General features: G+C 41.0%; 1 protein-coding gene across 6 annotated transcripts in view; it reads right to left on the bottom strand.

Annotated features, from left to right (window-relative positions):
- LOC107845562 (dynamin-like protein ARC5) overlaps positions 1-27,709 on the bottom strand; it is a 60,868-nt gene that overhangs the window by 19,725 nt on the left and 13,434 nt on the right. For 3 of the 6 annotated variants that reach the window (XM_016689959.2, XM_016689964.2, XM_016689962.2), the window contains exons 5-8: positions 7,289-7,425; positions 7,093-7,185; positions 6,848-6,911; positions 6,500-6,548 (exon numbers count right to left, since the gene is read on the bottom strand). In XM_016689959.2, coding sequence (XP_016545445.1) covers positions 6,500-6,548; positions 6,848-6,911; positions 7,093-7,185; positions 7,289-7,425 — 343 coding nt within the window. The remainder of the gene's footprint in view (positions 1-6,499; positions 6,549-6,847; positions 6,912-7,092; positions 7,186-7,288; positions 7,426-27,709) is intronic. The other 3 variants (XM_016689960.2, XM_016689963.2, XM_047398108.1) reach the window with 1 other exon arrangement.

Genomic DNA, 27,709 nt, shown 5'->3' with positions numbered 1-27,709 from the left:
TGTCACACTCTCTATTATTTACCTTCTTGTAATCTTATAGCCGTGTGGTGTATGGTTTCCCTTGCAACCCGTGTGTTGTTATTACTACATTGTTGTTGTTCATCTTGTTCGTCATATATTGTTGTTAATCCTAGTTTGGGTTGCTGATTCGGTGTCAAATACACCACTATATCGTGTATTCTGGTTGTTGGTGGCGAATCCGAGAGTGGTCTCCAAAAAGGTCCTCGGATCCTTAAGATTTGTGGACTGATTTAGAGTGTATTTTGTCTTCCTTGTTAGTTTGGTATCATACATGCTATCCCATATCTATAGGAGCTGATTACAATCAAATCTGCTAGCTGATTTATAGGGCAGATTTCAATCAAATCTTCCGGTCATTGTGGAGCAAATTCTGCCTCAATCTGTCAGCTCATTCGACACTCCCCTCAATTGGCATGTAAATATCAAACATGCCTAACTTGCTAACAAATGACTCAAATGTAGTGCTGAAGAGGCCTTTTGTGAAAATATCTGCTACTAGTTCAGTTGTTGGGACAAAAGGGATGCACACAATCCCATCTTCAATCTTCTCTTTAATGAAGTGTCTGTCCACTTCAACATGCTTTGTTCTGTTATGTTGAACTGGATTATGAGCAATGCTTATGGCAGCCTTATTGTCACAGTACAACTTCATTGGCAAACTCATAGGTCTTCTTAGTTCTTTCAAAAATCTCTTGAGCCCCAACATTTCACAAATTCCTTGTGCCATGGATCGACACTCTGCCTCAGCACTATTTCGAGCAACCACGTTTTGCTTCTTACTCCTCCATATCATTAAATTTCCCCAAACAAATGTACAATATCCAGAAGTAGACCTTCTATCAATAGAGGAGCCATCCCAGTCCATATCTGTATAAGCTTCAACACTTCTTTGCTCATTCTTTTTAAAGAACAACCCTTTTCTAGGAGAACTCTGTAGATACCTTAGGATTCAATACACAGCTTCTTGGTGTTCTTCTCGTGGAGAATGCATTAACTGACTAACTAGGCTCACAGCATAGGCACCTACCAATCTCTAGTATCGGCCACTATCAATTGATTTTCCATCCTTCGCAAACTTTAGGTTCGGCCCAATTGGAGTTTCAACTGGTCTACAACCACTCATTCCCGTTTTTTTTAACAGATCAAGAACATACTTCCTTTGTAACACAATAATTCATTGTTTCGATCATGCAACCTCCATTCCGAGAAAATACTTTAGAGGGTCGAAGTCTTTTATCTCAAATTCTGAGGCAAGACGCTCCTTTAGGTTTTTCATTTTAACCACATCATCTCATGTGAGGATGATATCATCAACATACACTATAAGAACTGTTATTTTTCCTTGGTGAATGCCAAGTGAACATTGTGTAATCTGTTTTTCCTTGCAGATATCCTTGTCTTTTCACAAATTGAGTAAACTGTTCAAACCAAGCCCTTGGAGACTGTTTTAGACCGTAAAGAGATCTTCTAAGTCTGCATATCTTTGACTTGTACTTCTTTTCAAAACCTAGTGGGGGATCCATATAAACTTCTTCCTCTAGTTGCCCATTCAAGAAAGCATTCTTCATACCAAACTATAGAAGAGACCAGTCAAGGTATACCGCGATTGTCAACATAACTCTAATTGAGTTTAGCTTAGCTACGAGAGCAAACGTCTGAAGATAGTCAATGCCATATGTCTGCGTGAACCCTTTAGCTACTAGGCGCCTCTACAAGGATCCGTCTGACTTGAATTTAGTGGTAAACACTCATTTGCAGCCTACTAGTTTCTTTCCCTCGAGCAAATCTACCAACTCCCATGTCTCATTTTTTTCAAGAGCTCGCAATTCCTCCAAAATAGCCTCCTTCCACTCGGGAACTCGTAGAGCATCCTACACAGTTTAAGGGATCTCCACACTAGAAAGCTGTGAAAGGAAGGTTGAATAACTAGGAGACAACTTTTTACAGGAAACAAACATGGAAATAGAATATTTAGAAACATTTCTAACACTTTTGCATTTTGCAATAAGTAGGTTCAGAACTGACAAAGAATTAGAAATAGAATCAGTTGGAAGATTGCCTTGAATTCCAGAAGGTCTTGCGAAGTTGACTTTTGATAGTGTTGAGGATCGTTTTTTTTCTTGAGTTCGGTTCCTTCTCAAATACACCTGTAATTGTTTTGTTTGTTTTCTGTTCCCATTTTTATTTTGTTATTTGAAGGCTCTACGGGTTCAATATCAAAGTTTTTATCATTTAGGTCACTTAAGTCCCTATCATCTCTCGAATCACTGTCTTTTTCATCTCTTACATCACACTTATTCATATCTTCTCCAAGATCCCTCACATCAGTATTTATTGTACTATCTAGCCCATCATTTGTCCAATTTCTAGTTTCCTCAATATCCCAAAAAAGACGATTCTCCACCTACGTGATACTCCCCCTGAAGATGAGCGGTAAAATAGAGTTGGGATTCAAAGAAAGTTAGATCCATTATGACTTTACAATTATCCTCTTCGACTGAGGATCATAACACTTATATCCCTTCTGATTTGGAGCATATCCTACAAAAACACACTTCTTAGCCCTTGGTTCAAGTTTACTGCGATTATGAACATGAACAAAAGTTGTACACCCAAAACTTTCAATGGCAGATTTGTAGTTAACTTAGAACTAGGAAAACTCTCTCTGAAAATGTTAAAAGGTGTTTTAAATTTGAAAGGATGAGAAGGCATCCTATTAATAAGATAAGTAGCAGTCAAGAGAGCCACTCCCTAAAGGTACTGTGGAACTTTACTGGTAAAAATTAAGGCCCTAGATATCTGTAAAAGGTGCCAATTCTTTCTTCCTGCGATAGCATTTAGTTAACGTGCATTCGGACAAAAGCTTTGGTGACTACCCTGGTTTTTTTGAAAAAACTTCCAAATTGTTCATTAAAAAATTCAGAACCATTATCACTTCGAAAAATCTTAGTTTCTCATTAAACTGTATTTCCACCATTACATAGAAAGTCTCAAACAAATTTCTAACCTCAACTTTGTCCTTCAATAAAAAAAAAATCCAACTTCTATAAAAGTTACAAACCATCGTTTTCCAGACATTGTTGAAACTCTAGACGATCCCCAAACATTACTATTAATCATCATAACAAGTTTAGAAGCCTGGTACTTTTGAGAGGGAAAAAAAGATCAATGATGTTTAGCCAATTCACAATATTCACACTGGAACAAGGACGGATTTTTATTTTCAAGTAACTGAGGTAACAAATGTCTTAGATAATAAAAACTTGGATGTCCAAGCTTATAGTGCCAAAGCATGACTTTATTCAAAACAGAAGTAGAGGTCAAACAAGATTCAGTTGTAGAGAGTTGTCCCCGTTGTCAAGAAAATAAAGACCTCCATATTCTCTAGCACTGTCAATCGTCTTCCCCGAGACCTTTCCCTGAAATTCACACAAATCGAAATCAAAAATAGCACGACAATTAAGAGAACGGGTTAATTTACTGACAGAAACCAGATTACAAGACAATTTTAGAACATAAGAATATCATCAAGTGTGAGGAATGGTGATAGTTTAACAGTTCCTTTTCAGAGAAGGAACCATCATCTATCTTGATTTTATTATTCCCTACACAAGGAGTATAAGTAGAGAGAGCACGGAAACTTCCAGTCATATGATCAGTAGCTCCTGAATCTATGATCCATAAATCTTTCTGGTTGGAGTTGGCACTAAGAAAAGCAGATGGTACAATACCTGTTTCAGCAAAAGAACAAAAAGGACTAGAAGAATTTGGTGCATTTGCATAGAACTGGGGAGATTGAAGGAGTTTGTGCAGAATCTCTAGTTGTTCAATTGTAAATGGAGACGAATCAGGAGGAGGTTGCTGCTCTGCTCAAATGAGTTGTTTAGAAGGCTTGACCATGTTGATATTGGAAGCCACAATTATCAACTCCCTTCTGTTTCCAGTTTGGTGGTTTCCATTAATCTTCCAACATGTTTCAAGAGTGTGCCAGTGTCTTTTGCAATGATCGCACCATGGTCTTTTCTTTCTATTATCTTTATTTTTCACTGTCACAAGAGTTGAAAAATCTATAGCAGGTTTTAGTTCAACATTTAAATCAAGTCTTAACATAACTTTCCTCCTAGTTTCTTCGCTTCTAACTTCAGAAAAGGTTTCACGAAGTGAGGGGCAAAGGATTTTTTCCATGAATTGTGCAAGTTTTTTCGGTTAAAATGTCGTGCCACTCGGAGGACATAAGACTTCTTGGTCAAGCCAAAAAGATTGTCGACTGACCTAACCTTATCAAACTCCCAATTTAATAAAGGGCAGCCCGGTGCACTAAAGCTACCGCTATGCGCGGTGTCCGCGGAAGGCCCCACCACAAGGGTGTATCGTACGCAGCCTTACCTTACATTTCTGCCACAGGCTATTTCCAAGGCTTAAACCGGTGACCTCCTGGTCACATGGCAGCAACTTTACCAATTACTCCAAGGCTCCCGATTTAATCATGCTTAAAAAAAGGGTAAACTCTCATTTTCTTCCCCTTTTTTTGCTTTCACACTATCCACATAACACTCTTATTATAATAACTGAGCAGTGACTTCTTCGTCATCCTGCTTAACCTGTCATAGTTTAATTTTCAATTCAAATATTTGAGAAGCATTTTCTACATCAGAATGTATCTTCCTTCCCACACATCCTTAGCAATAGGTAAAAAAAGATAAGGTTTACCTATGACTGGTTCCATGGAATTTATTAACCAGGCAATCACGAGTGAATTCTATGATCTTCAGGTGTTCATATTTGGGTATCGAACTTTCGGGTTTTTCGTCTCTCCGGTCAGATGTCCCAACTTTCAGCGACCAATCAATTGCAAGCTTTATGGATTGTGCCCATTCTAGGTAGTTCTTCCCGTTCAATCGATGAGAAGTTAACCGGAAGGACATGTGAGAAGCACTGCCTCCTTGAATCATCAGATTTTCTGTCTGAACTTCTAGGGAAGAACCTTTGTTTGATTTTGATGTTCCAGAAAGATGATCTCCTTGGAAAGTTGTTTAGTTCATGTGAGATTAAGGGAAAACGTCCCGCTCTGATACCATGAAAGTTTAGGTACTACAAAAGTATTTTTGTATTCATAGAATTGTTCAGTATTTATAAGAGAAAAGTAAGATCAAAATAAACTAATCAATCCCTGATTCTTGGGAGATTCTTGAATCAAGGGATTTCCCCTAATCTATTTCCTAGAATAACAACTAATATATTTTCCTAAGATACATGCTATCCCATATTTATAGGAGTTGATTACAATCAAATCTGCTAGCTGATTTGTGGGGCAGATTTCAATCAAATATTCCAGTCATTGTGGAGCAAATTCTGCCTCAACCTGCCAGCTCATCCGACAAGTTGTTTAAGGTATGTCGGTGGCCTTGTCCTGGTAGACATTACTATTCAGATCTAGAGGGTTCATAGACAGTTTTGGTTGTCAGACAAATGTTAATCGGGTCGTGACAATCTCATCAGCAGTGCCCGGTGGTATTTGTAAAGAAATTGTCAGGTTGCATGGTTCACCTCCCTCTATTCTTTTGGATCGTGATGTTGTTTTCACCAACTGTATTTTGACAGGAACTTTTAGCCTTAGTCGCATTCGGCTTCGTGGATACTTCATATCGCAACCCGACAGTCAAAGAGGTGGCCAATCGATGGCTTGAAACCTACTTGTGCTATTTTGCTCACAACAAGCCAAAATCATGGCTTCAATATCTACCTTGGGTTGAATACTCTTTCAACAGAGGATACTATTTTTCAGCCTATATGACTCCTTTCCAGATTGTGTATGGGAGGGAACCACCACTCTTGCATCCCTTCGCTAATGGAGAAATTAAAACTCTTTTCAATTTCCTTTTTCTGCCTTGAGAAGTAGACATCTTTTCAGGGGGGTGCACTGACACCGACCCACCTCTCAAGACGTACTTCAGAAGAAATATTGACGAAAGCATAAAGAGTTGAAGAGTTTTGGACAAACACAACTTCCATGGATGTTGCCTAGAAACTGTTCCCTTGATTTGCTCCAATAGTTGGTCTAGCAGTATTATTCCTAGTTTGTAATTTATAGTGCAAGTCTAATGCTATTATGTTCTCTGTAAATAAGTAATGAGGATTAGTAATTAGTTATTTGGGTATGTAATTCAGCATTGAGACTACTGTATTCTGGAGTCTTGTCCTCTCCATACGGACAACTTTATTGGTGTAATTGTGTTTAAGATCCTTGCACAAACTATTGCCAGTATAATTACTTTTTTCTTCTATTTTTTTGATTCTCTATTTCTGGTTGCTATCAGTCGCTCTCGTTTTATGTCAAGAAAGAATGATTCATTTGCTAAAACTGAAAGTAACATCAGAAAGAATGATTCATTTGCTAAAACTGAAAGTAACATCAGGTAACGCTTCAATAGATACAACCTGTATAGATCAGAATACCAAGCTGGGGACATAATCTTACCGAATTTTTCTGGTGGTGCAATAACTGTTCCTTTCAACAGCAGTGACAACTGAGAAACAATCAAACTTCAGTTAGGGTGCTTATCTAAAAAAAATGTCACTTAACTTTTAAGAATGAGCTAATGGTAAGCACAAAGTGAACACTATGAACTATTAGGCAAGCAAAAGAAACATGACCAGTGTATAAACTAAATGGGGACCACTTGAACGATGGTCTTTCCCCGCAATACAAAAGAAAAATGATATTATGGGATGAAGATAGAATTTATGCATATATATTCATTACCTTTGTCCAAAAAAACAAAAAGATAGAATTTATGCATATATTGGTTTCGGGCAAACTTAACACCTTGGTTAGAAATAGATCATGGAAAGTTCTTCCTTTCTCCTTCAGCTTTGCTTCATTCAAAGAGCTGGAACAGAGGAATAAATATCAAATTGGAAAAGTATATAAAGATAACAGAGATACAGTAAATATTCTTGCCAGGAAAAATTACAATAGATCCCTCTATGAACAGTTAAAATGAAATATGTATCAATGCCAGGTCAAATTGTCCCTTCTGCATTATCCCGACTAAGAGAGTGGCTGCAAACCTGAGTTGTTGATCTAATTCACTCAGCTTTCTAGTGCTGTTCCGGTACTCTTTCTCGAGGAGGGGAATTATTGATGGCACACTATCCATGTACCTGGGTAACATTACATTTTGAAAGTTGAAATTTTGGAATTTAATGAGAAATTAAATGAAAGACCGGAGGCATACCAAAAGAGGAGAAACAAAAAAAATTGTACCTTTTAAGGAGCAACTCCTCCAAGAACAGCCTAAGGTTGGTAACACCTATTCTACTTCTTTCCTTCTTTGAAAGTGCTCTGCCCAACTTCTCCTCCAATGCTAATAAATCTTCCACCTCCCTTGATGAAATAGCCTGCTAATCACAGAAATAAAGATGTATTCCACGGGACATTGCAACCTAGCACTATTCATCTACATTCAACATGGAATCGTATTGGTAAACCTGTCAAACAGATTCTTACAATTTTTCATTTTAATAGTAAAGGGCCACTTCAAGTAAATAGATCATTAGATATTACTACAATTGATTCAGGCCCATCTGCAAACATTTTAAACTGCAGCTAACAAGATCTATGTAGATCCTATTATAAGGTAATACACTTGAAGCGATACAATGATCCTGAATTTGCTGGTAATTTAGAAGAAGGGAAGATCCAGGGCCTGGGACGTTGCTTCAGTAGCCATCATGTTTTGGTCTTGAGAAAGTGAAATAAAAAAAAGCTTCAAAGGGGATGGAAAATGATTTTGTTCACCTGAGAAATAACCTTTTATCCTTGGCTTTGGTGAAGCCATAAAATTCCTATTTGTACTGTAAAATATAGACACAGTGGATCAATTTCCTTGTAATATTATTCCAAGAATAAGAGCTATTTGTAGGAATACAAGTAAATCTAAGGAAACAAAATCAGAAAAATCCCTACATATCGCTACCTATGATTATGCTATATACTATGTGTAGATATGTCTGAACATTTTGTAACACTCCCCTCAAGTTGGAGCATTGATATTAATCATGCCCAACTTGTCACAAAGATATTCCACTCGAGTTCCATTTAAAGCCTTCGTGAATTTTTCCGGCTAGTCTCTACCGGAACTGATCTTTTCTTTCCTTTAGCCAACAGTTATCACCCACTGTGATCACTGAAACAATTACTAGAATAGGTTTTAAGAAGCATCATGGGGGAGAACAGAATTTATTTTGCAGTTGGTTTCAAGTCCTATGATATTACGAGATTGATCAGTAGGAGAGAAACCTGGTTCGAATGGGTGGAAAGAAGTAGGAATTTAATGCGCAGAACCAAGTTTAACATGAAAACCATGGAGTGGTTAGCTTTTGATTTGCTAGAAGCCTCAAGGGACACCGGAATGCATACAAGAAGATGGAAGCTCAATGACAAGTTTGCAGATTTTTACTGTGCCAGAAAACACAATAAGTTTGGCAGATTGATTAGCATTGTTACTGTTCAAGGAGGGAACAGATCAGTTATTATAATACCAGAGCTTGCATTAAATAAGGGGTGGGGGACATAGCATTAAAGGTAGATAGCTTTATTAAAAATCAAAAGGAAGTCCCTAGTACAAGTACAAGCAGATCTAGAAGAACAGACCCAAAAACCCTTTATGTCGATGCAGTCAGAACCAATAAGTGGCAATCAAAGGCAACATCTCATGCAGAAATATGTCAAAATAGGAGAGACATGGTCATAAATGATGCTGACGCAGAAGCTCCACAAGGTTCACTGGGAAGGTGCATTGTTGGGACCTTTGCTGCAGGGAAGAAGGAGATACCCACTCTTGCACATATTAGAAGATGGGCTACTAGTACATGGGACAAGGCTTTTGGGGTCAACATTTATGAGATGAATGGAAACTCTTTCCTCTTTGAGTTCCCTAATAAGCACATGGCAGAACAAATCCTTCATGGAGAGTGGACTTGGAAGCATCTGAAGTTATATCTCCAATGGTGGTCACCAACAACGGGATGTTGTACACAACGAAATAACTCAACTTGGAATAGAGCTATGGGCCTCCCGCTACATCTCTGGACGGAAGTGCATTCAAAGCCATTGATGAACAATGTGGTGGATGGCTAGAAACTGAAGAAGAAACTTCCCTAAAGAATCACCTGAAATGGGCAAGGGTGAGAGTCAAAGGTGATGGGGAAAAATATTCCGAAAGAGGTTAAGCTATCGGAAAAAGGTCTTACCTTTATTATTCTGATCTGGCCGGAAATTCAGACCTTGGTGGTGACTGGAGTGCTGAAGAAGTCACTGGACAACTAAAAAACATGGAGGAAGAAATAGCAATTCAATTGCTGGCACAGATGGCGGCAGGCACGTGGGATGCACAGCAAAGTTGGCATCGACCCAACAACACATGTGAAAATTTTAAATCATAAAGAAGCTGGGTCGGGTCCTACAGGAAAAGAAAGCTCAGAAACAAGGGGTTTTTATTTTAAAAAAGGCCCAAACTCAATTAATGAAGCCCAAATTCTGGATTACTCTTTGACAAAAGAGACGGTGGTCTCAAAGCTTGATCCTATGGAGTACAAGGTAGAAGCCAACTTTAGTGAAGGAGAATTCTTCGACAGTGTTACTGGAGAGGCAATCATAGAGGACCAAGAAAATTCTTTGGTGGAATTCAAAACCCTAGCGAGGGAGAGGATTTCGTCGACGCTGTAGCATCCATAGACGAGGAAAGAGCTAATACTATCTCTCTCGAATCTCAATCAGGCATGCAAATAACAGACAGAGTGGAAACAGAGTCTTGGAATATTGAAGATGTTGAACCTTTAAACTTCCAAGATATCGAAGAAGAAAGTGATGGGGAGATAGATGCAACAATCTGGGTACATCAAAATATAATTAAGCTGAGTAAGGAGTTCGGAGTGGTGTTTGACGGGTGCAGAAAAGAAGCTTTGGCCCTTTTCAAAAAAATAGACAGTGAAAGGCACATTGTGATCAAGGAAACAGAAAATCAAGTGGGGCATTGACCAAAATCAGGGGTTTGCAGGAATTAAAGAGGTTGGCTATTGACGTGAAGTTCAAGAGTAATGGGTCAAGAACCAGGGGAAAAGGAAAAATCACAGGTACATGATGAATGTGAAGATAATATCATGGAATGTGAGGCGACTGAATTGCAGGGATAAGAGGAGAATTATTAATAGTGTGTTGCAAGAGCGGAAGGCAAATGTTGTATGTTTACAAGAAACAAAGCTAGAAAGAGAAAATGGGAGGCTATTAGACAGGTTTGGGGAAACAGGGGAGTCAAATATGGCCAGCTAGAGGCTAGTGGCACTGGAGGGGGGATCCTTATTCTATGGGATAGTAAAGCTTGAGAGGGAGAAGTTGTGGAAACTGGTTCTTATGAGTTGTGGTTTCAAGTCGAAGAACAGTTATTTTGTATGGCATATGGCAGGCACGTGCAACCTTGAAAAACAAGAAGTATGGTGGGAAATTGGGGCAGTTAGAAGCCTCTTCACTAGACCATGGATTCTAGGTGGAGACTTCAACATTGTAAGATTTCCCTCTGAAAAGTCCATCTATATGGATGAATTTTCTAATTTGATAGAGGATATGGAGCTGATTGATCCGCAACTTGATGGGAGAAATTACACTTGGACTAGGGGAAGCAATACTGAATCTGGTTCTAGAATTGATAGAATTTTATACTCTACTGAATGGGGGCGGGGGGGTGTGGATAGTTCAATAATGTAAAGCAAGAATTGATGCCACGAGTTTGTTCAGATCATTCTCCAGTTGCGCTTACAAGTGGTAGTTGGGTGCATGTTAAATCGTATTTCAAGTTTGAAGAGTGGTGGCTGGAGACAGAAGATTTCAATGACAAAATCAAAGATTGGTGGACATCTTTTGAGTTTGAGGGGAGGCCATATTACATATTAGCCTCTAAATTGAAAGCTCTGAAGACCAAACTAAAACTGTGGAGTTCTAACACTTATGGTAATCTGGAAAAAGGAAGAAAGAATTGCTTAACAAAATCACTGAATTTGATAATATACAGCAAAACAGACCTTTATCAGATGATGAAGCAGTTCAGAAGGCAGAGTTAAAAAAGGAGTTAGAAGATTATGCTAAGAAGGAAGAAATAGCTTGGAGACAAAGATCAAGAGCATTACTATTAAACAAGGGGACAAGAACACTAAATACTCCAAAGGATTACAAATGCACATAAAAGAACCAATCATATTGATAAACTGGTGGTGGAAGGCAATGAGATAACTGAAGTTGCAGACATCAAAATGGAAATAGTTTTATTCTACCAAAAGCTATATTCAGAGTGTGAAAGTTGGAGACCCTCCTACAGCAAGAACTCATTCCCTGTGATCAGCAGTGAGGAGCAACAAGATCTAGAGAAACCTTTTGAGTAAGATGAGGTCCTGAAGGGACTTAAGGCTTGTGCTGTTGACAAAGCACCAGGACCGGATGGATATACCATGGGTTTCTTTGTGAAGTGCTGGGAGATTTTAAAGGGAGACTTGATGGCAACTCTCAGGAAGTCTTTGGAAATAGCTTCAATGCAACCTATATTGCCCTCATCCCAAAGAGGAATTGAGCTAAAGAATTGAGAGATTTCAGACCAATCAGCCTGATAGGAAGTGTATACAAGTTGATCTCCAAAATTTTCACAAAAGGTTAAAGAAGGTGATGCAAAATCTTGTTGACACACAACAGATGGCTTTTCTGAGAGGTAGACAGATTACTGATGTTGTATTCATTCCAAATGAAGGACAAGACCCTAGGAATAATGTGCAATAATGTGCAAGCTGGATATAGAGAAGGCATATGATCATGTCAACTGAGAGTATGTAACGACCCGAACCAAGGCCTGGCCATGACGGGTATCTCAAGTCCAACAAGGACCAGAGACCGCCCCCAAATACCCAAACAATCGACTATACCTAACACCTCTTGTCAGATGATTCCGAACATAAAACAAGATAAGAGAATTCAATCTTAAGGACATTATAACAGTCTATAACAAAGACCAACCAAACCAAACCAAATCATATCACCCATACCCACAGTAGTCCAAACAAAGCCTCTACCAAATGAGTACCAATAAAACATCAGGACATGCCCCCGACTCTGACAATGACAATCACAATGATAATGTTAATGTTAATGTTAACTCTTCAATTCGAAATTATGAAAAGAAACTGATGAAATGGTTAAGTCTTCCGAAGGAATGGAAGCTAACCATTACACCATCAAAGACCATCAAACCGGGCTGATCCACCTAACTCTGCGCAGGAAAAGTAGAAATCGCTCTGACGCCTACATCGCGTGGGGATGCAACGTTCGGATACGATTAATGGGGTGAACACTAGCATGTACTCAGGGATAAAAATAAAGTAATGTCATCAATTCAAAACCAAGTCAAACCAATGTACATAACCATATGCAATTACACACACATATATATATCATGCCAGGATAGGGAACAAGTTTAATCATGAAGTAAAACTTTTATCCTGAACTATGTAGCTCAACCGTCATGATAGGCGGGCTATATGGGTTCAGCTCCCCCCGCTAAAAGGGCCCCGGTGCGTGTTAGCCACACATATCAGAGAAAATCCGAGGGAATGCTAAGCCATCTAGGCAATTAGCCGTCCCAAAATATATCAAGTATGACTCATGCACACAGGTCATCAAGACCAAACCTCATGTCGGCAAACACGAGTTTCCAATACAGGTCATCCAAGACCCACACCTTCACGGCATCGCTACATAACCCCCATTAAACCGAATTTAAAACAAGTTGCACATAATCCCAATTATTGATAGTGAACCAACTGTTAAGGCACACACGGATATCGTCATACCCTTCACTTACAAGTTAAACTCCATGCCAAAACAATCATGTTTAACCTGGGGGGAACGCCACACCCCCATTGAGTTTATAAATCAATTTGGAGGAATACCTCGACCTCTGTTGGTTCATTAAAGCCATAGTTTGTGAAAACATAGTTTCATAAGGTTCAATTCAACATCTTAATGCCACAATTCAAATTCCCACATTTCTCATAACTGAAAACCAGTTCGTTTTACCCTACAGGGCTAGGGTCATAACCATTTCAAGAGTCACAAGTTAAAGAAATCACAATTTTCAAGTTCATTCACTATACCCATGCACCCACATGTTCAAAACCATACTTAAAGCATGAATAATCATAATTAAACCATAGAAAAACATCATTCAACCACAAGCACTCAAAATCCCCAACCCTTGTTTCAAAACCATAATAATAACATAAAAGCTATACCTTAAAACATGTGATTTTAATAAAATAACAATGAGGGAAGAGTAACATGCCTTAATCACTAAGAAGTACGGAGAGAAATCACCCTTGAAAGTCCCAATTGATTAGCTTGATAAAAACCCTAAGTGTACTTGACCTTGAAGATTTGGGAGTGTTCTGAGAGGTTATTTGATGTGATTATGATAGCTAATGATGCCTTAAAGAAGTTAAAAGACGTGGGTTTTATGTTGGTCAAGAGGGAAAATGTCCAGAGTGCCCTCAACTTAAAAGCTGGAAAAAGCCACATTTGGTTACGAGTCAACCCCTTGACTCGTGACCACAAGTCGTAACCAAGAAAATGATTAGGACCTCCATACACTGCCCACCTCGCGACTCCACCAACCAACTCATAATGAAATCTTACAACTCGTAAGGTCTAGTCGTGAGCTACACAGAATCCAAATGAATTGAACATTGGACATCCTACAAGTTGAACCTACGACTCATAACATATCCTCACGACTCACAGTGAGCCACTCGTACTCAGAGCAGAACCTTGCCACTAAGTTTCTGATTTGGTTACGATCAGGGTCCTCTACGACCCGTAACCACATCTCACGACTCGTCAGCACGAGTCATGACCAAGGCAATAAGCCCAAAGCTCAAGAATTTTTCAAAAGCCAAAAATCCAGACTTGAGAAAATGGGCCTTAGGACAAAACGGGTCAGATGGATGAGGTTTTGTATTAGTACTGTCAAGTACTCTGTGTTGATATATGGTTCTCCATAGGGATTCTTCTCTACAAGCAGGGGCCTAAGACAGGGTGACCTACTCTCTCCGTTCGTATTCCTTCTAGTCACGAAGGCTTGAACAATATGTTCAAATCAACTCACAAAATGGATGGATAAGGGGTTTTAATGTGGCAAAAGAGGGAAGCGACCGACTAGAAGTCACTCATCTGCAATATGCAGATGATACTCTGATCTTTTGCTATGCAAAGGACAGTCAACTAAAGTTTTTGAGGATAATTCTCATCTTATTTGAGGTTGTCTCAGGGCTTCACATCAACGGGAGGAAGAGCCTCATTTTTCCCGTCAATGAAGTATCTAGAATGCAACAATTAATAGACATCTTAGGTGGGGAAGTAGGACAATTGCCATCTACATACTTGGGCATGCCTTTGGGAGCCAAAAGCAAGTCTAGAGAGATTTGGAATGGTGTAGTGGAGAGATGTGAGAAAAAACCGTCTAAGATGGAAGTCAAAATAATTGTCCAGAGGTGGTAGACTAATTCTTAAAAACTCGGTACTAGATGCTTTACCAACTTATCTGATGTCTGTTTTTCCACTTCCTGTCAAGGTGGAAGAAAGAATAGATGCTATGAGGAGAAATTTTTTCTGGCATAGTGAAAAAGAATATAAAGATTTCCATTTGGACAAATGGAAAACTTTGTTGATGTCCAAGAAGCAAGGTGGAGTAGCCATTAGAAATTTGAGAAAGCAAAACAAGAGTCATCTCATGAAGTGGTTGTGGAGGTTTACTCTAGAAGATCAGTCTCTATGGGGGAAGGTGATCCAAGCCAAATATGAAAAGGAAGGACCCCGGAAAACAAAGGAAGTAAGTACTACACATGGAACTGGTCTGTGGAGATCAATTAGGAATCTATGGCATAATTTCTTTATGAATACTAGTTTCAAGGTGACCAATGGCAGGAAGATCAATTTTTGGGAAGACAATTGGCTAGGAAATGGAAATCTCAATTGCTTATTCCCAGATATCTAGCTGAATCAACAACAGATGCCTACACTTCAAGAAGTATGGTCTGGGAATGGATGGAACCTGACCTACAGAAGATTAATGCAAGAGTGGGATTTGGAGAGATTAGCTGAATTTTATGGCACACTTGACCAGTTTTCAGGCCTCAAGGAAGGAGAAGACACTCTCAAATGGAATTGCCAAAGTAAAGGTTACTTCACTGTCAGTTCTGCATATAGATATCTGAACCAGTTGGGAAATCAAGTCAGGTTTTTACCTTGGAAACTTATATGGAAGGTAAAGATTCCACATAAAGTGGTTGTCTTTACTTGGTTGGTGGTACAGGAAGTTGTTCTTACACAAGAGAATCTCATGAAGAGGGGTTTCCAATTGAGTCCAAGATGTTTTTTATATGAGCAGTATGCAGAGACAATCAACCATCTGTTTCTACACTGCAAAGTGGTTAGACAATTGTAGAATCTATTTACAAGTTTCAGAGGCATAAGCTGGACTGTTCCTGAAAGAGCAGAACAGGCTATAGTAAGCTGGAACATGGAAGGCAGTGGTAGTTCTGATAAGAGCAGGTGGAGAATTGCCCCAGCAGTTATCTAGTGGACCATATGGAAGGAGAGGAATTCTAGATGTTTTGAGAACAAGAGCAGCCCATTACAGAAGATGAAAATAAACTGCATTGCCACGTTTTGCTATTGGCGTAGTTCGGAGTATATAGATGACCCTGTGGCTATTGTAGACATACTAGGATCCTTATAAGATGGAGGATCTAGGGATAGCTTTTCTTTTTCATTTTTTTCTCTTTTGTTGTTACTCCTACACCCCTGGATGCAGGATAGATTGTACATCTTTGGATACCAGCCTTGTGCTGATGATTAATATACAAACAGTTACCTTTTTCAAAAAAAAAGCCTTCGTGAATAAATGACCCAATTGCACTCATGTCTATCACATTGCCAGTAAAAATCACGTTCTCTTGAATCTTGTCACAGACAAAGTGACAATCAACCTCAATATATTTTGTCCGTTCATGATACACTGGATTTGAGGCAATGTGTAGAGTAGCTTGATTATCACACCAAAGTTTTGCTGGAAACAAAGGATTCAAACCAACCTCATTAAAAGGTATAGTATCCATAGTATTTCACATGTGGACTGAGCCATAGCTCTATACTCGACTTTGCACTAGATTGAGATACAACATTTTGTTTCTTACTCCTCCAAGATATTAGATTTCCACCAACATAGACGCAATAGCCAGTAGTTGATCTTCTATCAATTCTCGATCCAGCCCAATGTGCATATGCGAACCACTCAACACGAGTATGTATGTGGTCGCTATACAATATGCCAAGGCCAAGAGCTGCTTTCAAATAACATAAGGCTGCTCAATGCTTGACTGTTGGTACAAACATGAATTGACTAACAATACTGACTGCATAGCAATATTTGGATGAGTCGCAATAAGGAAGTTCAGTTTCAACTAACTTTCTGTATCTTTCCGAATCATCAAAAGGGTCAACATCATTCTAAGAAAGATATACATTAGGAACCATTGCTGTGCGACACGGTTTCGCTCCCAACTTTCTAGTTTCTGCAAGTAGGTCATGTACATACTATCTTTGAGAATAATAAAATCCCTTTCTTGTTTCTAGTTATTTCCAACACCCAAAAAGTATTTCAACTGCCCCAACTCTTTGGCTTGGCATGTAAAAGCTGCTTGAGAAAAGAAATTCCTGCACAATCATCTCATGTAATAACAATATCATCAACATATGTAATGACCCTCCGGGTCATTTCTTGCATTTTCGTATTTTCCCTACGTTTAGAGCTTTCCTATAGTTGCCCCAAGTCATTTATGACTTGCTGGGCTCACAGTTCAGTTACCGGGCATTTCGTTTGTTTTTTAGAGCCATTTTTCTGTTTTGGAGCTTTCACTGTTAAAAAAAGGAACTCAAGCTTAAAACTTCAGGTTAACAGCCTCGGATGCCAATCCTCACAGTCTCATTAGCTCTTGAATGTCGATTTAAGACTAGAGGGACCCTTGGTCTGGGTCCTAAGACTTCCGGACTCGTTCTGGGCCATTGGGAGGATTTTGGCTAAAACGGACCCTTGGGTGTCAGGACCCACTTTTCATCGAAATGACCTTGGATGGAAATTTTGATGGTGGTGTTGAGTCTGGAATGCCAAATTTGGTAGGGTAGCATTGTTCACATGCGTTCACGGGATTCCGAACGAGTCCCGAGTGCCCGGCCAGAAAATATGCAACTTGTCTAGTTGTTGGTGTTGATGCACCTGGTGCAGGCCAAATTTGGCCTTCACGTTCATGTGGCCTTGGCCATCGAGGCTCAAGGATTTTGGCCACCTCATTCGTGGGCTAGCCTTCGCATTCGCGAAGAGGAGGCCGACCTGGCCGGTCCAACCTCCATCGCGATCGCGGTGGACCAGCCTCGTTGATGAAGGTCTTGTCTGAGTCAGCTCCTGCATTTGCGGCAGGGGTCCCATGTTCGCGATGAAGGACTCCTGACTATATCTATAGCGAGTTCCATCGTTTTCAGCTCATTTTAAGTCCAAAACACCATTTAAGAGACTTGAGAGCTTGTGATCAGTATGGGAATTGATTCCCGGTGCTGGAATTGAATTAGAGACATTGTAGCGATCATTTCCTTATCCTTTTTGCCATAAGTTTCTAATTAATTTCCGGTTTAATTCTCCATTTTAATTTTGATTTTCGATATTGGGTGGGACTGTTTAGAGGTTGATTTGAGCTTTGAGATAGAGTTAGGAATGAGATTCTTCGAGAGAAGGTGGGAGTGATTTTGGTGGAGGACAAGATATGAGAAGGTTACGTTGGTTCGGGCACGTGATGAAGAGGGGCTCAGATGCTCCAGTAAAGAGGTGTGAGATGCTGGTTATGGATAGTTTTAGGCGGTTAGAAGTAGGCCGAAGAAATATTAGAGAGAGGTAATTAGGCATGATATGGAGCAGTTACAGCTTACTGAGGATACGAACCTTGATAAGACGGTGTGGAGGACACGAATTAAGGTATAGGGTTGGGGGTAAGAGTGCATCTGTAATAGTGGGGGCAGTACTTTGTTTGCGTTTGGAGTTTCTTGTTCATGGTTGGGTGATGTCTATGATTTCAAATAAATAGTTTATAGTATTATCTTGTGGTAGTATTTGTGTAGTATTCCGTGTCTCGAGCCGGGGGTCTATCGGAAACAGCCTTTCTACTTCTTTAGAGGTAGAGGTATGGACTGCGTACATCTTACCCTCCCCAGACCTCACAATGTGGGAATACACTGGGTTTGTTGTTGTTGTTGTATTATCTTGTGGTTGTATTGTTTCTTATATTAGTTAGCAATGTCAGTTTATTTTGCATACTACAACAACAAACCCAGTGTATTCTTACAAAGTAGGGTCTGGGGAGGGTAAGATGTACGCAGTCCATACTGCTACCTTCGAAAAAGTAGAGGGGCTATTTCCGATAGACCCCCGACTCAAGGTAAAGAATAGTAAACAAAAGGATGTATGTCATAACAAAAAGGGAGTAAGAAATAATAAAAATAGAAATCAGAGAAATACGAAATACGAGAAATAAGAGCAACGCGTAATAAAAAAAATAGGAACTAAGAAATAAGAAATAGGACACCCACCTAGTAGTAACATACACTCACATACCAAAGACACCTATGGACACAGTCCTAGGATTACTAACCCGGCTACACAAAATCTCTCCTGACTACTTGCTACAACCCACACACCCACACTAGCCTTCCACCCTTATCCGCAACCTCCACACCTTCTTATCTAGGGTCATGTCCTCAGTAAGCTGAAGCTGCTCCATGTCATGTCTAAACTTCATAAGGAAAAATGGCTAAGGCAACTATTTATAGTTATTGCCTTTGCAAAAATAACCAATTACAACAACAACAATAACAACAACAAACCCAGTGTATTACATAACAGAGGAAAGCAGAGGAAAGCACACAGATTCGTAGTAAAACATGGAATACGGAACACGGAATCATAGCAAGAATAAAACCCCCACCAAGTAATTCCCTACACTAGCGACCCAAACTGGCCCTAATCCTCTGCCGTAATTCGCGTCCTCCAGACCTTCCTATCTAGGGTCATGTCCTCGGTGAGCTGTAACTGTTCCATGTCCCGCCTAATCACCTCACCCCAGTACTTCTTCGGCCTACCCCTACCCCGCCTAAAACCATCCAACGCTAGCCTCTCACACCTACGGACCGGGGCATCCATGCCCCTCCTCTTCACGTGTCCGAACCATCTCAATCGTGCTTCCCGCATCTTGCACTCCACTGAAGTCACACCAACCTTCTCCCGGATAGTCTCATTCCGAACTCTATCCCCTCTAGTCAGTCCACACATCCAGCGCAACATCCGCATTTCTGCCACCTTCATTTTTTGGATGTGGGAGTTCTTAACTGGCCAATACTCCGCTCCATACAACAAGGCCGAACGGACTACCACCCTGTAGAATTTGCCTTTAAGCTTGGGCGGCACCTTCTTATCACACAGCACCCCCGACGCGAGTTTCCACTTCATCCATCCCGCCCCAATACGGTGCGAGACATCCTCGTCAATCTCACCGTTACTCTGGATCACGGACCCAAGATACTTGAACTTATCCCTCTTACATACCTCCTGTGCTTCCAGCTTCACTACTACCTCATTCTCCCGCCTCACGTCATTAAACTTGCATTCCACATACTCTGTCTTGCTTCTGCTCACCCTGAACCCTTTAGACTCAAGAGTTTGCCTCCACACCTCTAATTTGTCATTCACACCCCCGCGAGTCTCATCTATCAGAACTACATCGTCTGCAAAAAGCATACACCACGGCACCTCCACTTGAATACGCCGCGTCAACACATCCATCACCAACGCAAACAAAAAGGGACTAAGAGTAGATCCCTGATGCAATCCTGTCAGGACAGTGAAATGCTCCGAGTCTCCTCCCGCCGTCCTCACCTGGGTTTTCGCTCCATCATACATATCCTTAATTACCCTGATATATGCCAGCGGTACTCCACTCACCTCCAAGCATCTCCAAAGCACCTCCCTGGGGACTTTGTCGTAAGCCTTCTCCAGGTCGATAAACACCATGTGCAGATCCTTCTTCCTCTCCCTATACTGCTCCACCAACCTCCGTACCAGGTGGATTGCCTCCGTCGTCAAGCGGCCGGGCATAAATCCGAACTGGTTTTCCGAAATAGACACTATCCGTCTCAGCCTCACCTCGACCACTCTCTCCCAGATCTTCATAGAGTGACTCAATAACTTAATCCCCCTATAGTTATTGCAACTCTGAATATCCCCCTTATTCTTATAGAGAGGGATCATGGTACTCCACCTCCACGCCTCGGGCATCTTTGCCGTCCTGAAGATTTCATTAAACAATCCAGTCAACCACCTTACACCAGCCTCTCCAACGAACTTCCAAAACTCCACCGGTATCTCATCCGGCCCCGTCGCCCTACCCCTTCGCATCCTGCGGACAGCCTGTCTAACCTCTTCTACCTTAAAACGTCTACAATAGCTAAAATCCCGACACTCCTCTGAGTGCTCCAGTTCCCCTAACACAATAGCTCTATCCCCTTCGTCATTCAAGAGCCTATGAAAATACGACTGCCATCTCTTCTTAATGTGGCCGTCCTCCACCAATACTCTACCGTCCTCCCCCTTAATGCACCTCACCTGATCGAGGTCACGACCCTTCCTCTCCCTAGCCTTAGTGAGTCTAAACAACTTTTTCTCCCCTCCTTTCCCCTGTAACCCTGCATACAAGCTCTCAAAAGCAGCCGTCTTAGCTGCCGTGACTGCTGACTTCGCCTCCTTCCTCGCTAGCTTGTACTCTTTCCTATTTACCCGCTTCTCCTCTTCGTCCTTACTTTCCACCAACTTAGCATGCGCCCCTTTCTTGGTCCCCATTTTCTTCTCCACCTCTTCATTCCACCACCAATCCCCCCGATGATGCCCGGCCCGGCCCCTAGAAACACCCAACACCTCACTTGCATTCTCCCTGATGCACCTTGCCGCCCTGTCCCACATACTATCCACGTCCCCCCTACACTCCTACACCCCCATTCCCGCCAACCTCTCCCCTATCTCCCACGCATTCACTGGCGTCAGGCCGCCCCACTTAATTCTCGGTCTACACTCCTTACCCCTCCTCTTTCTATTCTTCTTTATACCCAAATCCATAACCAAGAGCCTATGCTGGGTCGAAAGATTCTCACTCGGGATGACTTTACAGTCCTTACACAACGCCCTATCCCCTTTCCTAAGCAACAAAAAGTCAATCTGAGTCCTGGCTACCGCGCTTCGAAAGGTGATCAGGTACTCGTGCTTCTTCGAGAAGCCCGAGTTCACCACCACCAACCCAAAGGCCCTCGCAAACTCCAATAGGGTCGCCCCCTCTTCATTTCTCTCCCCAAAACCAAAACCACCATGCACATCACCAAAGCCTCCCGATAGCGCCCCGATGTGCCCGTTGAAATCCCAAGCTACAACAATCTTCTCCGAACTAGGCACGCCTCTCACCACCTCCTCCAAAGCCTCCCAAAACCGCATCTTCTCCTCCCCCTCCGATCCCACTTGCGGCGCATAAACACTACACACGTTCAGGGTAAACCCCCGAATGACCAACTTAATAGTCATCAACCTATCGTTGACCCTCTTCACCTCCACTACCTGACCTCTAAGCTCTTCATCTACTAAGATGCCAACTCCATTCCTACGCCTGTCGCTCTCAGAGTACCACAGCTTGTAACCATCCACATCCCTAGCCTTAGACCCTACCCACTTGGTCTTTTGGACACACGCAATGTTGATCCTCCTCTTCCTAAGAATCTTCACAAGCTCTATGAACTTACCCTGAAGGGTCCCTATATTCCAAGACCCAACCCTCAGCCTACCGTCATGCCCTCCACTAAACCCCCCCCCCCCCCCCCGCGGCCAAACCTTGGCCTCCCTCCCCCTCCCGCCCTCTCCTCATCCCCCGCCCCCACCACTGCCCATGCCCCAACCCCCTCGGACATGACCCTATCCACCCATTACCGCCCACAGCCACAACTACACAAAAGTATAGGAAAATATACAGATATACACGGTGGTAGTATCAAAGCAGCAGCAAGGAAATACAAGGCTCACACAAATTCAACGGAATACTCCCGAAACAAAACTATACTCAATTAGGGGGCAAACGATACTCAATTGGGTTATTGGGTTAGGGCGCCAATAACCCAATCCAAAGCAGTGGAAGAAATGACCACAGCAACAACAGACAACAGACAATGTCCACAAATCCCACGCAAGTCAAGGTACAGGGGCTACTACTAGCATAATACTAAGAATGGGATATGAAATAATGAAATAAAATGAAATATGAAATAACGAAAATAACAAAGGTTAGAAGTCACCGGATTACGCTTGGAGCTGCGGCTACTGGAGACGGAGCGGCGGGTGGCTGAAGGGCGAGGTGGGGCTGGTGTACCCCATCGGGGGAGGGGGTGGTACGGACAGGACAGGTAAGGGTGGAGGGGGGGGGGGGGATGCACAGCGGGGGGGGGGAACGGCTTGGAACCGGCGGTCGGCGCCGGAGGGTGGCGGGGAGCGGCGACGGGGGTCGGCGCCGGGGACCGGGGGTCGGGTCGGGTCGGCACCGAAGGTCAGCGACGGCGCCGGGGACCGGTGCGAGAGAGAGGGAGAGAGGGTAGGGAGAGAGAGAGAGCCGTTGCGCCGGAGGTCGGCGCCGGAGGCCGGAGGTCGGGTCGGGCCGGCGCCGACGGCGACGGCGACGGCGACGGGGGCGGGTGACCGGTGCGAGCGAGATAGGGTAGGGAGGAAGAGAGAGAGCCGTTAAAGAGAGGGTAGATAATCCAAGAAACCGGACTTTAAAGTGGATAACTTGAAAAATAGACAACATTCGAGTTTCTGACTTCTAGAAACATCAGTAAATGTGTATTTATTGCTACATGGCTTTCTTCAGGCTCTAAGCTAGCATCCATATGTAAAAGCCCATCCTAATGTACCCCACGCTAACCATGCTTGTATCATTCTCCCCTTCTTCAAAAGGATTCGTCCTCGAATCCAAACCTTGCAAAAACATGAGAAAGACAAAACAACAAACATATCCTTATAGCATGAGGTTTAGCACAAGGGCTATCAACCATACCAACTTGCCAAGAAGGCATACAATTGAAATACAACCATTTTTTGTATTGAAGAAGATCCATTCATCATATAAGGTATAGTCATCAGCAACATCATGAGACAAGGAAACCACAAAGGTCTTAATGGCATCAAGAATCCCAAGAAATGATATCACATATGATTTACCAGCCATAAGACAATTGTTTCATCGCCTCACAATAAGACCTCACCAAAAATGGTGCAATCATCCATAAGGATTCATTCGGGTCAAAGAAGTAAAAGACCTACATATCTCTACCTCCATACAAAATAAAACCTATACCATCATGGGTTTCATCATAAGCAAAGAGGTAGTAGAGAAAGGTGTTAAGCTTACAATTCTCATCTAGGGTGTACCAAAAGATAAGTACACCAGTAGATAAGAAGACATTTTAAATACAAAACAACCTTCTCTATCAAGTAACTTCCAAAATAAAAGAAGTGCACCAACGAAGCCATACTACTAGAATGGTCGAGGGATCTATTGGAGGTCAAATCACTCCATATGAAATGGTACTCCCGATGAGATGGGGTCCTAATCATAGTACCAAGTATGATTCCAAAAGTCCCATTTGAAAACTCAACTTGTCCAACCCTTTGAAGGTAACAAAGAGTCCTTAATATCCATGGACTCTCCCAAAAACACATAAGCAATGTGGCATCCACTAGTTGTGGTCCACACAACTTAAGCACAAGTGTGTTAAACAAGGATGCAAGTATATAAGGAAACTCCCAAAATAGGCAACAATGCATTTTCCTTGGAATTCACAAGCATGAGACCACTTTTGAGCAAAGGGTCATCATATGCAAACAAGTAATAAAAGAAGGGGAAAAGGGCATTCAACTAATCCCATGGTTTCCAATTGCAAATACACTATTTAAGGCTTGAATATTAACAAGGAGGTGCTCACAATTTGGAATGCAAAAGGACAAGATAACGCATTTCAAGTAGACGTCATTATCCTTTCTCAAACAAACTCCCACAAAGAGTGGATCAACAAGTAGAGCCATGCTTCTTGAGATATTGAAGGAACTATAGGATGCACTTCCTATGTTCACTAATCTTAGCATGCTCCTAAGAATCTATCCTAACACCTCAACTTGTCTAACCACGTAAGTGTGACAAGGAGTAGAATACATAAATTGAGCATCACGGATGCACCATGGATTCTTTCCCAAACAAGTATAGTTGGCATTCAAAACATAAAACTCACATAACTTAAGCACAGCCAAAACCAACCATGAATACACTGAAACTATATCATCACTCTCACGGTAGGGTATGAGGTCATACAATTTTAAGACCTACGTACCATAGGAAAAATGTCGTCATGACTTCAAGGATTGCTTGGAGTAAGAGGGAAAGAGTACATACCTTGGGAACAAGGGTTGGAGCTTGTTTTCTTGTCTTGTACACATGCTTCACAAAGATCATCCACCCACTTCTTTGTAGGAGGTTCCTTGATAGGTACTCCCTTCTTGAGTCAATTTTATCTCCTCATTCTCACGTTCTTCTTCTCTCTTAAGTTCTTCCCGGAGCTTTCTCATTATCTTACAGTCCTCACTCACTTGATAGGGTGTTAATGGAACTAGAGTGTGCCTTCATCCTCCAAATACAAATAAGTATTTTTTGGACTACATTTGATATCGAACACCTCTACTGACTAACCAAGGTCTACCAAACATTATATTACAAGGTTGCATGGCAAAACATCACATAACGCCTCACCTCGATACTTGCCAATGCTAAAACATACAACCTCTTGCTTGGTTACCTCTACTTCATCATTCTCAATGAGTCACTGAAGTTTGTATGGTTTGGGGTGTCTGTGTAGGAAGCTTCATTCTATCAACCATATTACAACTCACCACATTAGTACTACTCCTACCATGAATAACCAAGGAACATACCCGATCCATCATCTTGAATCTTGCATGGAATAGGTTCACACTTTGATTAAGTTCCTCTTTAGAAAGATCCCCCATGATTCGCTTTAGATCACAACAAGAGTTCAAATCCTTCTCCAATTGCATATCATCTACATTCAAGGTTGCTTCATCATGCTTAACCTTCGGCTCACCACAATCATTCCCAACGTCACACTATCACATTTTTAGCACAAGGTCCATCACCCATGATCACATTTGACCTCCTCAAATGATAGAAGGAGAAGAAGATTGAGGTATATCATGCTTACTTCCATAGGCTTGATCTTCCCCTTTTGTGTTGTAGTTAGCTTGAATAGCTTGACTATCATCTTGGAACATTGGAAGACTCACCATGTTGTCACCCATCCCTTGATCCGAAATATCTTGACCACCATATCGATCTTCACACCTTCCTCCTCTATCCCTAAACCTTTTACCACTATCCCATTTCCATTGACATCTTATGCCTTGGTTCGTACCAAACTCTTCGGGTCAAATCTACGATTCATTCAGGTTAACGTCTTTACACATTTCATCATAAAGAGGGTTTTGACAATAGATATCTTGGTAGAGTACTTGTGGGCAATGTTGTTGGATTCCAACATGGAGTACATGCATGGACGCATGTGATATATTTCGTGGAAGTGCTTGGATAACATAGCTCGGGTTCATTTGAAATGTAGTTTGAGGGTAGGTTTGGTTCCAAATTTGTTAGGGGTAGTATAGGTTGGATTCTTGACCCGAGGCCTTTCTTGTTTCTTCACTTTGACTTGTCATAGCAACCTCCTTTAACTCATACTATCCATCCTTCTTACCCTTTCCTTCATATCTCCAAACCTTTCATTTGTTTCAACTACCCCTCCATTCACATTGGTCACTCTACTTGACACATTTGCATAATGTCCCCATGTTGTTCACCAAGCTCCTTCTTCTATGGTTATAAGTTAAGTGATTAGACATTGTACCTATAAAACTCAACACACAAGGTAAGTATAAAAGCCTCACATCACTCGTATGTAGCACTCAACTCACCTCTACGGCTTCTACCCAAGATTTATTGTGAACTAGCTTTGCTCAATCAATTCAAGGCCACCTATCTTTGTGGTGGAGTGGATTTTTGTGACTCTTGAAAGAACGACTCAAATAAAGCTAAAAGGTCTTGAATCAAGAAGTTATCTATGAATTAAGATGAGAAATGTAGAAGAAAAAAAGCATGGAAAAAAACAGACTCAAAAAAAAAACTAAGTAACAAAAGTAGGAAAATTACTTGTTACTTAATTTGATGAATCACAGAAGTGATTTGATGTTTTAACACTGGCTAACAAGTGATTAAATATGTTAATTACTAGTCAATTCGTTATGAAATTGAAGGAAAAAATTTAAAAATAGAATCACGAAGTTTGGACACTTAGAAAAATTTTGAGGCCTTGAAAAAGTTCATCACTTTAAAGGGGTTTGATTTAATGATTTGATGATTAAAACTAGTTAACAAGTGATTAAAGATGTTAATTACTTGCTAAATAGTTGAGAAATCGAAGGAAGAAAGTGTAGGAAAAAGAACCATGGAGTTTGGACACTTGGAAAAATTTATTTTTGGGACCTCAAAAATATTTAAGTGTTGGAAGCTGAAAAAAATCAGCTTTCTAAAGCATATTGCACACACTGTGCAGGAAAAGTGGGCAAGCTTTGCTAAGTTAGCTGCCATGTGGCTGGCTGCTGCATTGGCAGTTGACTTGTTGACTGTTGTTGTGGAGCTGATGTGGCCTATCCACGTAGCAAATCCGAAATTATTAGATTTTTTTTCAATTTGTTTTCCAAATTTTCACAAGTGGATACTAACACTTTGACCAACTTTGACCTCAAAATTTTTGGATCAAATTGTAATTTTCTATCTTCTTCTCCAAGAACAAGATGAACAAGCCCAAGAACGCCAACAAAAACCCCAATCTTCACATGATCATAACATCTTCGTTTTTGCTCCAAATTTCATGAAATTTTTACCCATGTGTTCCTTTCAATGCCACGAACAAATCCCACTAATTTTTAGTTTTCAACACCAAGCCAAAAATAAACCCACTTTACAAAATCCACAGTTTCAAAAGTTTCAAACCTCCAAATGGTAACTTCACTTCTACACCTCCAAATCAAGTGAAATTCGAGATTTAGGCTCAAAAAATACTAGAGAATCAAGATCTAATGTCAAAAACAACAAATCAAAGAAAAAAAAAAATTTTTTTTAGAATTTTTTACTTTTGAAGAGATAAAAATCCCAAAATTAAGATTTGTGGAAACAAACCTTAACCTAGGTTCTTGATACCAAAATGATGAAGAATCAGAGAAGGAAAAACAAGAAAAAGAGAAAACAAAGAAAAGGATATGTGGAATTATCGAGATTCGAATGGATTTACAATAAACAAAGGACTTGATACCTTCGCCTCTTGATTGAACCCAATAAAACAACAATA

Source organism: Capsicum annuum, chromosome 10 (genome assembly GCF_002878395.1).
Source record: "Capsicum annuum cultivar UCD-10X-F1 chromosome 10, UCD10Xv1.1, whole genome shotgun sequence".
Classification (NCBI taxonomy): domain Eukaryota; kingdom Viridiplantae; phylum Streptophyta; class Magnoliopsida; order Solanales; family Solanaceae; genus Capsicum; species Capsicum annuum.
The sequence above is the reverse complement of the archived record's forward strand: the minus strand, read 5'-3'. Positions and strand labels throughout refer to the sequence as shown.